General features: G+C 44.1%; 1 protein-coding gene across 1 annotated transcript in view; it reads left to right on the forward strand.

The window, feature by feature from the left end:
• Positions 1-13,316, forward strand: part of LOC111549579 — a 57,968-nt gene extending 44,652 nt beyond the window's left edge. Inside the window, exons 3-4 of the mRNA XM_023222731.2 lie at positions 8,561-8,673; positions 13,127-13,316. Coding sequence (XP_023078499.2) covers positions 8,561-8,673; positions 13,127-13,150 — 137 coding nt within the window. The 3' untranslated portion in view covers positions 13,151-13,316. The remainder of the gene's footprint in view (positions 1-8,560; positions 8,674-13,126) is intronic.

Here is a 13,316-nt window from a genome sequence, read left to right on the forward strand (position 1 = left end):
ATGGGCAATAATCAATCAATCAACCAACCAACCAACTAAATAACCAATATTGGCCTAAGTCTCACACCCTCAAGCAAAAGTTAACTCAAAATGGATCATGGACTTAAATGTAAAACACAAAAATATAAAACTTTTACCCTAAAACTAGGAGAAAATCTTTGAGGTCTACAGCTAGGCAAAGAGTTTTCAGACTTAATACAAAAAACATAATCATGAAAGAAAACATGATAAATTGGACTTAATGAAAATTCAAAATTTTTGTTCTATAAGAACTCCTGTTAAAATGATGAAAAGATAAGCTACAGAATGGAGGAAAATATTTGCAAATCACATATGCAGTAAAGGACTAGTATCTAGAATGTACAAAGAACTCTAAAAACTCAACAGTAAAAAAGCAAATAATCCAATTAGATCATGAGCAAAAGACATAAATAGACATTTCACTGAAGAAGATATACAAATGGCAAATAGCACATCTAAAGTTGTTCAACATCATCAGCCATTAGGGAAAAGAAAATTAAGATGACAATGTTATCACCGCACACCTATCAGAATGGCTAAAAACAGATCGTGATAACATTAAATGCTGATGATGATGGAGAGAAACTGGACTACTCACATATTTCTGGCAGGAAATTAAAACTGTTACAGCCAATCTGAAAATGATTTGTCAGTTTCTTTAAAAATTAAACATGTAACTACCATATGACCCAGCAATTACACTCCTGGGCAATTATCCCAGAGAAATGAAGACAAATGTTCATACAAAATTGAAGGGGTGGCCTGCCCCTCCACACCTGTGGGTGCTTCTCGTTAGGTGGGACGAGAGACTTGAGAAAAGGAAATAATACACAGAGACAAAGTATAGGGAAAGAAAAGCGGGACCCAGGGGGACCGGCGCTGTGCTTCCAGAGGACCGACGCCGGCACCGGCCTCTGAGTTCCCTTAGTATTTATTGAGAATTATCTTTATCATTAAAAGGATAAGGGAGCGGCTGGACAATAGGATTATTGTAGGGAGGAAATCGGCAGTAAGACATATGAAAAAATCCTTGTAACATGAATAAGTTTAAAGGAAAATGCTGTGCCTTGAGATGTATATGCGACATCTCCATAAACCTTTTAGCAGTATTGCTCCAGCAAGTCCCACCTTATTCCTAATGCTCCAGCAAGTCCCACCTTATTCCTAAAGGCGTTTTCTCCTTACTCAGTAAACAAGACACACAATGGGTATTACCCGGAGATGTTCCAATCCCAGGGAGGGGCAGGATTTTTAACCATCAAGCTTCTTTCAGGTACTTGTTTAACAAAGACACATCCTGCACAGCCCAATATCCTTTTAACCTTAAATCACCTTCGCACATGTCTCTTGCAAGGACAAAGTGTTGGGGGTAGGGTCACAGATTAACAGCATCTCAAATACAGAACTAAATGGAGTCTCTTATGTCTACTTCCTTCTATATAGACACGGTAACAAGCTGATCTCTTTCTTTTCCCCACACAAAATCCTGTAGACTGATGTTTATAATAGCTTTATTCATAGAGCCAAAACCTGAAAACAGCCCGGATATCTTTCAGTGAGTGAGTGGTTAAACAAACTGTGGGACATCCACACTGTAGAATAATACTTAGCAGGTATACACACAATAATGTAGATGCATTTCCAGAGAATTATGCTGAGTGAAAAAATCCTATCACAAAAGGTTTCATACAGTATGATTCCTTAAATATAGCATTCTTGAAATGACAAAACTTTAGAAATGGAGAATAGATTAGTGATTGCCAGGGATTAAGGAGTCGGTGGGGGTGGAAAGGAAGTGAGTGTGGGAATAAAAGGACAATGTGGAATCCTTGTGCTGTTGGAAATATTCTGTATCTCGACTTTATAGTTTTGCAAGATAATATCATTAAGGGAAATTGGATAAAGTGCACATAGAATCTCTGTATTATTCTTTACCACTGCATAACCTACATTTATCTCAAAATTAAAAGTTTAAGGTAAAAAAAGATTATATACTCAATTATTCCATGTGTAGGACATTCTTGAAAAAATAAAATAAAATTGTGGAGATGGAGAACAGATCAGTGGTTATCAGGGGTTAGGAGAGCTCCTTTTCTATAATCTTGCAGTCTGAAGTTGCCATACCTGAAGTAGAACCCAAGTCTTCTAATTTCTGAGAGCATGATCCCCAAAAGCCAGGGAAGATGATCATTTTAGTATCCAGGGGATGTTTTTGTCCATCTAGAGAAAGAAGCATTTCACAAGGTAACTGATCATTCAGGGGTCCCACAGTGTGGTTAAGCCAGACAGCAATAAACATCCTTGGGTGCTTCCTGTCTCCTGCATTTGGCTTGGGCAAGGAAAGCCATTTGCTTTGGAATCCAGCCAGAATTAAGCCTAGTGAGAATTAAGTCTACCTTCACCAAGAAGCCATCTCCCTCAGGCTTCTCCGGGAGGTGATTTAGGTCCTTTGGTGGGGGCTGATGTAACTGTCAGACTCTGGGGCAGCTTAACGCTCCTACCAGAAAGGACACTGCTGTCAGGGGCAGGACCCCTGGGTCCCAGTGATGGCCCTATCGCTTACTCCACCACCTCTCCAATAAAAAGCAGGGGTCAGACTTGCTCTTGGGCCCTTTCAGCCCCTGTGTTCTGAGATTCTGACAGCTGAGATCTCTGAGGCCTGCAGCTACCTGGGGACCACTGTAAGCATCCCAAGAGCAGGGCTGGGGCTGGCCCCCAACTCTCTGCTCAGAGACAAGTGAAGGCACAGCTACGGCCAAGAGTGGGTAACAGAGGGAATGCCATGTCATCTGATCCGTAGCTGATTAATCCTTTGAAAACGCACTCTGAGGACATGTTCGTGAAGGACGTCACCGAGGTGGGGGAAGAATGCAGCCTGTTGTCTGGGCCCAGGACACAAAGGCCTGTCTGTTTGCACGTGGGCACTCCTGATCCAGGCCGGATCAGCTGCTCTTGTTTCCTCCTTCGCCATCACAATACAACTACAGAGTTATAGTCTGCCCTTCAACCCCCGCCCCAGGAGAACTGGGCAATGGGATTTCTGCCCACTGGGTGCCCGCTGAGCACAGCCAGTAATACCAGCCTCCCGGCCCACTTGGCTCCTAGTGAGTCTAGAATTTCAATAGCCTGCTGCTCCCTGCCCTCATTTACTGCCCTCTCTCATCTTCCCTTTCTCTCACCCTCTCAGGCACACGTGTGAGTGGCAGATCCAGGGTGATCTGGACCCTGCTGATCATCAGTGAGCCAAGCCTGGAAGCCTGAGCCATTACCAGCTGGGTGGTGGCCAGCTGTGGCTCAGGGCCACTCTAGAAACACTTGCCTTGGGCTGCAGCTGCCCTGGGCTACTACCCTGATCCCTAGGAAACGGGACATGGGGCATTCTCCTGAACAGAGCCCCTGCCAATGCCCAGCAAGAAGCCAGTGTGGCATTGGGATCAAAAAGCCTGGAGTGTGAATATGGACTCTGATGTGCCGACTTACAGAAGAAGCATAGGCAAGGTTCTTAGTCTCTGTAAGTCTTGGTTTCCTTGTTTATGTAAGATGAAGATAATCATTGTTACCCCATAGGGTTGTTAAGAGGTTTCCACAGGCATTCAAGCAGTGCTTAGCGTGGGGTAGACATAGAGTAAGCACTGAAATCACACACACACACACACCAGACACATCAGCCACTCAAGACCATTCATTTGTTCATCAGTTATTGAGTGCCTTTTATGTGTCAAACACTGTGCAAGACACTTGAGAGGAATCAGTGATCAAAACAGACAAAATTGCTGGCATCATGGCATGCAACTTCCAATGCAGGGAGACAGACAAGAAACAATTTAAGGTGATAAACAAGGAGAGTGTAATAGTATAGTACGTCAGAGGGACTGGGGCTATCAGGAAAAAGAACAGAGCAGGGTAAGAGGAACCAGAAAGCGGGAGTAGTAGGGAAGGTCCAATATTTAACAAAGTAGTCAAGAAAAGCCTTATTAAGAAGGTGACATTGGCCGGGCGCGGTGGCTCAAGCCTGTAATCCCATCACTTTGGGAGGCCGAGACAGATGGATGACGAGGTCAGGAGATCGAGACCATCCTGGCTAACCCGGTGAAACCCCGTCTCTACTAAAAAAATACAAAAAAAAACTAGCCGGGCGAGGTGGCGGGCGCCTGTAGTCCCGGCTACTCAGGAGGCTGAGGCAGGAGAATGGTGTAGACCCGGGAGGCGGAGCTTGCAGTGAGCTGAGATCCGGCCACTGCACTCCAGCCTGGGCGACAGAGCAAGACTCCTTCTCAAAAAAATAAAAATAAAAAAAAGAAGGTGACATTGATGTAAAGATCTGAAGGAGGCATAGGAGGGAGTCAGGCAGATTTGGGGAGAAGGAAGTTCAAGGCAGAGGGAACAGCCCTGCAAAGTGCCCAAAGTGGAAGTGTGCCTAGTGTCTCCATGCGATAGGAGGAGGTTGGCTGTGCTAGGAGGGTGAATGAGGGGGGATACTGAGAGCTGAGGAGAGGAATGAAGGGAGGCTAGATCCAGGAGGACCTTTGCATTGTCTGCTGGGGCCACCTACCAAAGTTCCACAAACTGAGTGGCTTAAACAACAGAAAAGTACTAAGTTCTGGTGACCAGAAGTCCTTATAAGGTATTGTGTTCTGAGTTTCCCAACAGGTTTTTTCTTCTTATTTCTCTGCAGAAAGTTATTATTTGGGGACCCTTCCTTCCATACGTTGCCAGGTAACATGGGCTGGGCTTCTGTGAGCTATTCTTGCCTGCCACTGGTCCTTTCTTTCTTCCTTGAACAAGCTATTCAGGCCTCAGAGGTCTCTCATCTTATCTGGGTTTATCTGCAGCATTTTTGGTGGGGGGGTCAATGTGCATTTTATGGCTCCACTCCTTCCTGCTGTGAGCGCCTGAGAATGGTCATATCCTTGCTAGTTTTCTTATCAGTCTTCCCTGACCTGAGAGGCCCTTTCCTGCCTTTGGTTTCATTCTAGTTGGTTGGTTGGCCCTGCCCTGTATCCAGCTAAACCCAGTCCGCTGTTTCTCTGGATGGGTATTTGTAGAAGGATCAACCCTAAAAATCAATCCAATTATTATAAATACAAATCAATACTCATACCCAGTGTGGCCGGGCATGGTGGCTCATGCCTGTAACCCTTGCACTTTGAGAGGCTGAGTCGGGTGAATGACCTGAGGTCAGGAACTCGAGACCAGCCTGGCTAACATGGCGAAACCCTGTCTCTATTAAAAATATAAAAATTTGCTGGGTGTGGTGGCATACGCCTGTAATCCCAGCTACTCAGGGCACTGAGGCAGGAGAATTGCTTGAACCAGGGAGGTGGAGGGTTGCATTCGTTGCACTCCAGCCTGGGCGACAGAACAAGACTCTATCTCAAAAAAGAAAGAAGAAAAAAAAAAAACCCAGTGCTAGTGATGGTTCCCTTGTGGCTGGTCATGGCATATATCATTTAATGATTTAGGAAAGCAATTTGGTAATATGTATGAACTATCACGAGATCTAAGGGTGCCTGCACCCTTTCATTCAGGTATCTCACTTTTGAAAATTTAGCTAAAGAAAATAAACCTGAAGAGGAAAATACTTCATGTAAATAAAAATACACATCATAGAAATTTATAACATGGAAGACTTAGAAAAAATAGCAATGACTAATATTTATTAAGTATTATGTACCATGCATCATTAAGTTCTTAATATATTATTTCACCTAATCCTCACTACATCTTTATAAGATGGGAACAACAAGATAGAACCTGCAATGACACAACAAGATAGAACCTGCAATGACCATGTAACTCCTATAATTTCCTCAGGCACCTGCCAAATGCTGTAGTTTGGCCTACTGGCCTTGAGGACTACCCTACAGCTACATTAACCTTGATCTTGTACTCAGTCCTTTCCTGCCCCTGCCCCTCCCTCTGATAATTAGACTACCACAGGGTAAGTGCTATGACATAGCCAATTAATGACAAGAATCACTGCTGATTCTTGCAAGCTCTCCTCCTCCCTCCTTATAGAGTTGGGTTAATGACTCTGACAGGACTTTAAGTGAATTGGTTTGATTTTTGTAATTGAAAAAATTGGGGGTGGGGCATTACTTTAATTCCAGCTCCTCCTTCAAACCTTCAAGATCTTATGGATCCCAACTCTTTTGTTTAATACAGTAACTATCTCTCTCACGTTTTTTCACTGTAGATCCCATAGCACATGCACAGTGCCAAGAGACCCTCTCTAGGTTCAGATAATAGTGCTGACACTCTTCCTTTCCTACAACCATTTTGGGAAAAAAAAAAAAAAAAAAAAGGCTCTGTGCAGTGGCTCATGCCTAAAATCCCAGCACTTTGGAAGGCTGAGATGGGAGGATTGCTTGAGCCCAGGGTTTGAGACCAGCTTGGGCAACATGGTGAGACCCCTCATCTCTATAAAAAAAAAAAAATTAGTTGGGAGTGGTAGTGCACGCCCTGCCTATATTTCTAGCTACTTGGGAGGCTGAGGTGGAAGGGCTGCCTGAGTCTGGAAGGCCGAGGCTGCAGTAAGCCATGATCACACTAGTGCACTCCAGTCTGGGTGACAGAGCAAGACTCTGTCTCAAAAGAAAGGAAGGAGGGAAGGAAGGAAGGAAGGAAGGAAGGAAGGAAGGAAGGAAGGAAGGAAGGAAGGAGAAAGGAAGAAAGGAAGAAAGAAAGAAAAAGAAAGAAAGAAAGAAAAAGAAAGAAAGAAAGAAAGAAAAAGAAAGAAAGAAAGAAAGGAGGGAGGGAGGGAGGGAAGGAAGGAAGGAAAGAAGAAAAGGAAGGAAGGAAGAAAGGAAGGAAGGAAGGAAAAGAAAGAAAGGATTAAAGTACTTATGAACTCCTCATGCAGTAAGCCCAAAATTGAGCTTTTATCAGCTATCTGGTAGGTCCAAACCATGGGTTGAGTCCTGGGTTAGTTCTTTGGCAAACTGCCTGAGTTATCTGACCTTGAATAGGCATGATCATCCACTTCACAGAATTGCTGTGCAGATGATGAAGTAGGTGACAGTGCCTGCTACAGTACTTGGCACATCAGACACATCCTCAACACACATCCATTCGTTCATTCACTCATTAATTCAAGCTGGCTTCTCCTCCATCATTCACTCAACATATGTTGCTAGGAATGTAGATGCAGAGCAGAACTGGTCCCGAGCGGATCCCTATGCCTGACAGCTGCTGGTGAGTGTGAGGTCCCGGCCTGGATGCAGAGCCCAGGTCTGACTCAGCACTTGTAGCCCCCACAAATTTCTACCAGGAGAGGCTGGCTTCCTTGCACCCTGCCTGGCCACAGCCAGCTGCCTTTTCTCCAGAGGTGCAGAGAGGGAGGGAGGCATGAAGTGGGAACTGCTATCCTGGCAGAGAGACTGCCTTGGCCTGTATGGGGCCATATACACTTGAAGAATTAAGCTTTTCTGGTTTGGAGTTAGTCTCTTCATCTTTTTTTTTTTTTAGTGGAAACATTATGTTTATTGAGTATATGTTCTTCAAAAGCAAGGAGTGTTTTTCAATCTAAAATTAACACTCTCTTTTAGGAATGATTATTGCCCACAAAGACTCCATGCTAAAATCACAATCCCTTTAGTGGCTATTTTTTTTGAAAAAAGGAGTGGGTCAAGTTTCCTGAAGGAAGTTGCTGTGAGCTCATGTAGGTTAATTATTTTTCCAGTGGCGCCCCCTCCTTGCCCATCCTCTTATCACTCACCGACAACCCTAACTTGTCACCCTTATTCTAGATATCAAGCTGAGTCCTTGAAGTGGTTGGAGGGATAAAACAGAATTCCTGGAAACAGTGTCCTAAGGGAGTGCCAGAGGCACTCATTTGTTTGACAAGTAATTTTGGAGGCAGGCGCTCTTCCTTGCCTTGGGATCTTCCAGTCAACAAGGCTGAAAATCTCCCTGCCTCCTGGAGCATGCTTCTGTGGAAGAAGGCAGTCAGCAAATACATGAACAAAGACAAGTTCAGGGAGCTGAAGGTGCTGGAAAGAGGAGGAAACAAGGGTTTGTGGGTAAAATACTGTGCCCATTGTCGTGCACTTTGTAGGGGACAGAGCCAGGACTCAATACCACGTGGATCTGGCACTGGAATTCACCTGACTATGCTATCCAGACTCTCCTGCATAGCCAGTGCTTCCACACCAGGGGTGACAATCAGACCTTACCTTTGCCTAGTATTTTATACTCTTCCAAGCAATTTCCAGCACATCACCTCATTTCACCTTGCAACATTATTATTTCCAGCTTTTCCTCTGAGGCCTGCCACGAACGCAAAGGAAAATGGTAGGAGCAGATCCTCTAGCAACGGAGCCAATTAAGCTTCCTGCAAATGTAGAGCAGTTAAATCCCCATGACATGAAGGACCAAGAAAAGCCTTGAATTGGCCATGTCTAAAGCAGAACCTTGTGGGCCGGAATTTAAATAGGCAAAGGTCTTTTCTTTCTCCTCCTGTGACTTACAGGAACTAGTTCTTATTCAGCCTCTGCAATGTGGAAAAGAGTCGTTGATAGCGACTCTCCTGTATTCTTAGGTGCTGTGGGGATACTGCAGCAGTGCTCTGTCCTTCCAGTGTCTCCAGGGAAGAACTGCTTTCTCTCAAGTGAACAGTGCTTACACCTTCAAGCATCCAGTCTTAGCAATAAGGTCAGCGTTTGACTGTTTACAAAGTATTTTGGCCTACTTGATCATGTTTGACGCTCACATAATCCCACTGTGTAGCTCTCATAATCTTTGTAACTTTTGGATGGGGAAACCAAGGGTCAGGCTGAAGGCACCCGATGGGTATGTTTCTGTGGGAATGGCAGACAAGTTGGGCCTTGAGACTCAGGATTCCTGACACCAAGATTCCTCCTCGCTCTGCCACTGAAAGGACGCTTGCTTTTATGCTGGCTTTGGAAGGAATACTTTCTAAAATGTGTTATATATTTGCCTGCCTCCTTACAGCAGAGGACACTGGGGGTAGAGAGTGTGTGGGATGGTGTAACATTTTCTTGACGAATATAGGTATTTTTGTGAACACATAGCTCTCCATTCTGCGTAGCATTGTGCCTGGGTATTACTTTTTCTTACTCCACCTTTTGATATCACTGGACCTGCTCAGCCCTTGTCCTCTCTTAATTTTGAGGATTCCAATCGGAAGATGCCTATTACAAACTGTTGCAGGCAAATTCAGTAGGAGTGTAAATTGCCATAACTTATCTGAGGGGCAATTAGGCAATGAGTTTAAGAAGCTTTAAAAATGTTTGGCCAGGAATAGTGGCTCACGCCTATAGTCCTAGCACTTTGGGAGTCTGAGGTGGGAGGATCGCTTAAGGCCAGGAGATTGAGACCAGCCTGGGTAACATAATGATACCCTGTCTCTATTTTAAAGGAAATTAAAAAAAATTTGAAGAAGTTTATAATTTTTGATCCCATAGTACCCTAAAAGGATACTCAGAGGTGTGCAAAAGTATTTCTGTATAAGATTATTCATCATGGCATTATTTATAAATTTTGAAATGGAAAGCTACCAATATAAGGAACAATTAAACACTGATTAAATAAAACACATGACATCCATGTGATAGAATATTACATAACCATTAAAATTGCAAAAAAATCCAATCAAATACCACTATGATATATTCATAATGTTTGTTGTAAAACAGCATGCACATTTGAATCACAATTTTGAAAAAAGTAATAAACACAAGTAGAAAAATAAGAGGAACATACACACCAACATTTTACAGGAGTTACTTCTGCATGTGGGGTGACGGGTAGTTTTTTTTTTAATGTTTTTGTATTTTCTCTCTTGAACATGTGCTCCTTTTGGCATCTTAAAAACATGACTGTTTTTAAATATTATTTAGGCATGAAATAGTGGCTACATGCTGAATGAACCATCGAGGCGTTGAGTAAGAGCCAGGCCAGTGGGTATGGCTATCAGACATGAAAACGGCTTGATGAGGCTGAGAAAATGTTTTTGTTGATTTCTGCATTGGGGACTCTGTTCTGAAGGTCTCAAAAAAGCTGTTATGGAAGAAGAACTATTCTTTGCCTTAAGGATTTTAGTCTTGCTGGAGAGAAAATAGCCCATCAAACTATGAGAGAGCACAGGAAGGAGGGGGCGTCCATGTGGGCCCCACAATGACAGGAGGCAGGAGCTGTGTGTGGGCAGCTGGGTCTCGAAGGGCAGATGGAAAGTCAATAGGAGGAGGAAAGGGGGTGGCAAGGGGTGGCAGGAGGAGTTTCCTTCTGCTCCTTCCCTAGAAATCCAAGCCGCTTGTTGTAGCTCTGCTTGGACCAATGAACCCCAGAAGCTGTGTGCTGGGTCAGAGTATGTGTTGCCAGACCATCTGTGAGGAGCCTGACCCAGCCTGGCATGCCATAGGGATGCCCATGGAAGGGCATGGCCCTACCCAGCACCAGCTGGGAGGGAACCTGCCTAGCTGCCCATTGCCCTGAATAAATCTGGGTTACAGCTGCCAAAGCAGTTTGTCCGGTGCTTGTGCTGTCCTGCTGAGCAGCCCGGTGCTGGCTGGGCAGGAGTGTGGTGGGTGCACGAGGTATGGGCTGAGGCCTCACTGTGGCATCTGCTGTCTGGATAAGAATTCCAAGTCTTCATGTGTCCCTTTATGACTGATAATAACCCTTGGGTTGCGGGCAGCAGCATACTCATAGGAATACTAAGTGCACACAGTTGCATGTGTCCTAGGCCACCACCCCTACCTCCCCACATACACACACACCAGGCCCTGAGCATCTTTAGATTGGTGGGTAGGTGGGAATGCAGCCCCTGTCCCTTCTTGTCCTCATCCCACAGCCCAGCATGGAGGTGCCATCCTTGTGAAGCCTCATCGTGGCTGACTAGGCTCCTGGCAGCTCTGTCTTCTGGAGTGAGTCAGCCAGATTCTGGGGCCTTTGCTGCTCTGAGAACCTGCCAGAGTTGAGACAAGCCTCTGTCTTCCTGGGTGATTTGGGGAGGTCGATGCTCACTCTGCTCACCCACCCCAGCTTCCTCAGCTCCAAAAGAAGGATCAGGCAGGTGAGAGGAGTCCCCAGCTTACCTCAACCTAAATAAGCCACAAAGCGAACTGTGACAAGGCTTAACTGCCAATTGTAATTGTTAATGTTGGTGTGTTTTGTAGTTAACTGCCAAAAAGTCTTCTAAGAAGATGAGATGCTTTTATTCATTTATTCAACAGATATTTATTCGTTTAATAGATATGCATGTTAAGTGCTGGAAGAAATGGGAATGGAGAAGAAAAGACCCAGCAATTCCACTTTCATATATATGCACCCAAGATAATTGAAAACATATGTCCACACAAAACTTGTACATAAGTGTTCATAGCAGAATTATTCATAATGACCAAAAAGCAAAACAACCCAAATATCCATCAACTGATGAATGGATTAATAAAATGAGATGTATCCATAGTGAAATATTATTTGGCCATGAAAAAGGAATAAAATACTGCTAGATGCTGCAGCATGGATAAACCTTGAAAGCATTCTGTGAAGTGAAACAAACCAGATGCAAAAGGTGTTATTGCATGATCCCACTTACATGGGATGCTCAGAATAGACAAATCTCCAAAGATTTTTATAGACAGAAAGTAGATCTAGTGGTTTCCTAGGGTTGAGGAGGTGGTAGATAGAACTGAGGGGGTAAGAGGCATAGAATTTCTTTTTGGGGTGTTGAAAATGTTCTAAATGTAATATGGGGCTTACCTCTGTGAATTCAACTCCAAGTTGAAGGGTGGATGAGCATCACTTAGTTGGCTCTGCCCTCATTGCTCCCTTTGGCTGGTATCCCAGGGGGTGTTTTGATTCTAAGTGAGCTTGTTGCGGTGGCTGCTAGACTACAATAAAGCCTTAGTTTCTGTAGATGAAGGCTAAGACATGAGGTCAGACCATGTGCAGGGCAGTGATTCCTGTAATAGCTAGAAAATCAGGTTATCACAGTCATTTACTCCTCCCTCTTCTGAGCCTGTGAAGGATGGATTGGTGGCAAAGACACATGGTGTGACCTGATAGGATATGCCCCTGCCCCCAGCCTCCCAGTTTCCTCAGTCCTGCCAGACAACATCTGGGCAAACTAGTACAATCCAGCCTCTTTTTTTCCATCACCATCACCCCAAGTAACTCACCCTTGCTCTAAACACCCCTGCATTTTCCTGCAATCATCTCTTTTGTTCATACTGTGCCTTCTGCCCTAAATGAACTTTCTTCATCATTCCCTGTTAAAATTCTACTCTTCTGTTAAGATGTGGACTGAACATCATCTCCATTCTTCCCACCATCCAGCATCAGGATGCAACTCTCCCTCTTCTGTGACTCCCATCACACCCATTATCCTTTGTGGTTGGGTGACAGCACTGTTGCCCTGCTCATCTTTCTATTGTGGTATTTCTGTCTCTACCATGGATGGTGAGCTCCCTGGGGGCAGGTATGCTCTACAATGTCAATATGTATCCTCCATGGTGCCCCATTCAATGCCTTGCACATGGTATGTTTTCAGAAAATGTCTGCTGAATTATGGTGTAGGCATTTTTCTAACCAGATGGGCTATGTTCTGCAGAAACTCAGCATACAGGAACTCACCATTAGTGAGTTTGAAACAAGGGGAACTGATTTCACAAATGGTACCTGTTTGCAAGATTTTGAGCTCTCTCCGTCCATTTGCTCACTTAGGGCTGCATTCAGTGGTCAACTTCTGCATCTCTGTATCTCCCTGTGCCTTCCCTCAGATCAGCTAACACTTTGCTAAATGCCAGTAGCTTCTGCAGGATAACCTAAGTACAGAGTTTGCACCACTACTGGGAGTGCTCTAAGGGCTGAAGAGGGAGCTGCTAAAATTGAGAGATTTTCAGTTCATTATGTTCTGTTCAGTTAAGCCATCAGTGATATTTCTTCTTTAGACCTTTATCTTTTCTGCCAAACATAAAAATATTCCAAGCATTTGCACCCATATTGGTGAATTGCAGACAGTGACATGATGAATTTTTTTTTTTTAGCAGAAAACTGTTGTTTTTCCTCTGTGTGATTTGTAAAGGTCTGTTGTCCTTTTGCAGAGAATTTTATTATATGTTAGTGCCAATTTGTTTTCCAGAGGAGCACATCTCCAAATTTATAATGAAAGGCAAGCAAAGTGGGACTTCATGGCCTTGGCTGGACACCAAGTGATAGCTAATTTTTGCAGCAGGGAAGACGAAATAACAAGTACCTGGATTGCAATTTTGGTTTCTCCTTCTGTTCTCAAACAAAATTGTTTAAATAATAAACTCTTGTCTTCATCATAA

Source organism: Piliocolobus tephrosceles, chromosome 1 (genome assembly GCF_002776525.5).
Source record: "Piliocolobus tephrosceles isolate RC106 chromosome 1, ASM277652v3, whole genome shotgun sequence".
NCBI classification, from domain to species: domain Eukaryota; kingdom Metazoa; phylum Chordata; class Mammalia; order Primates; family Cercopithecidae; genus Piliocolobus; species Piliocolobus tephrosceles.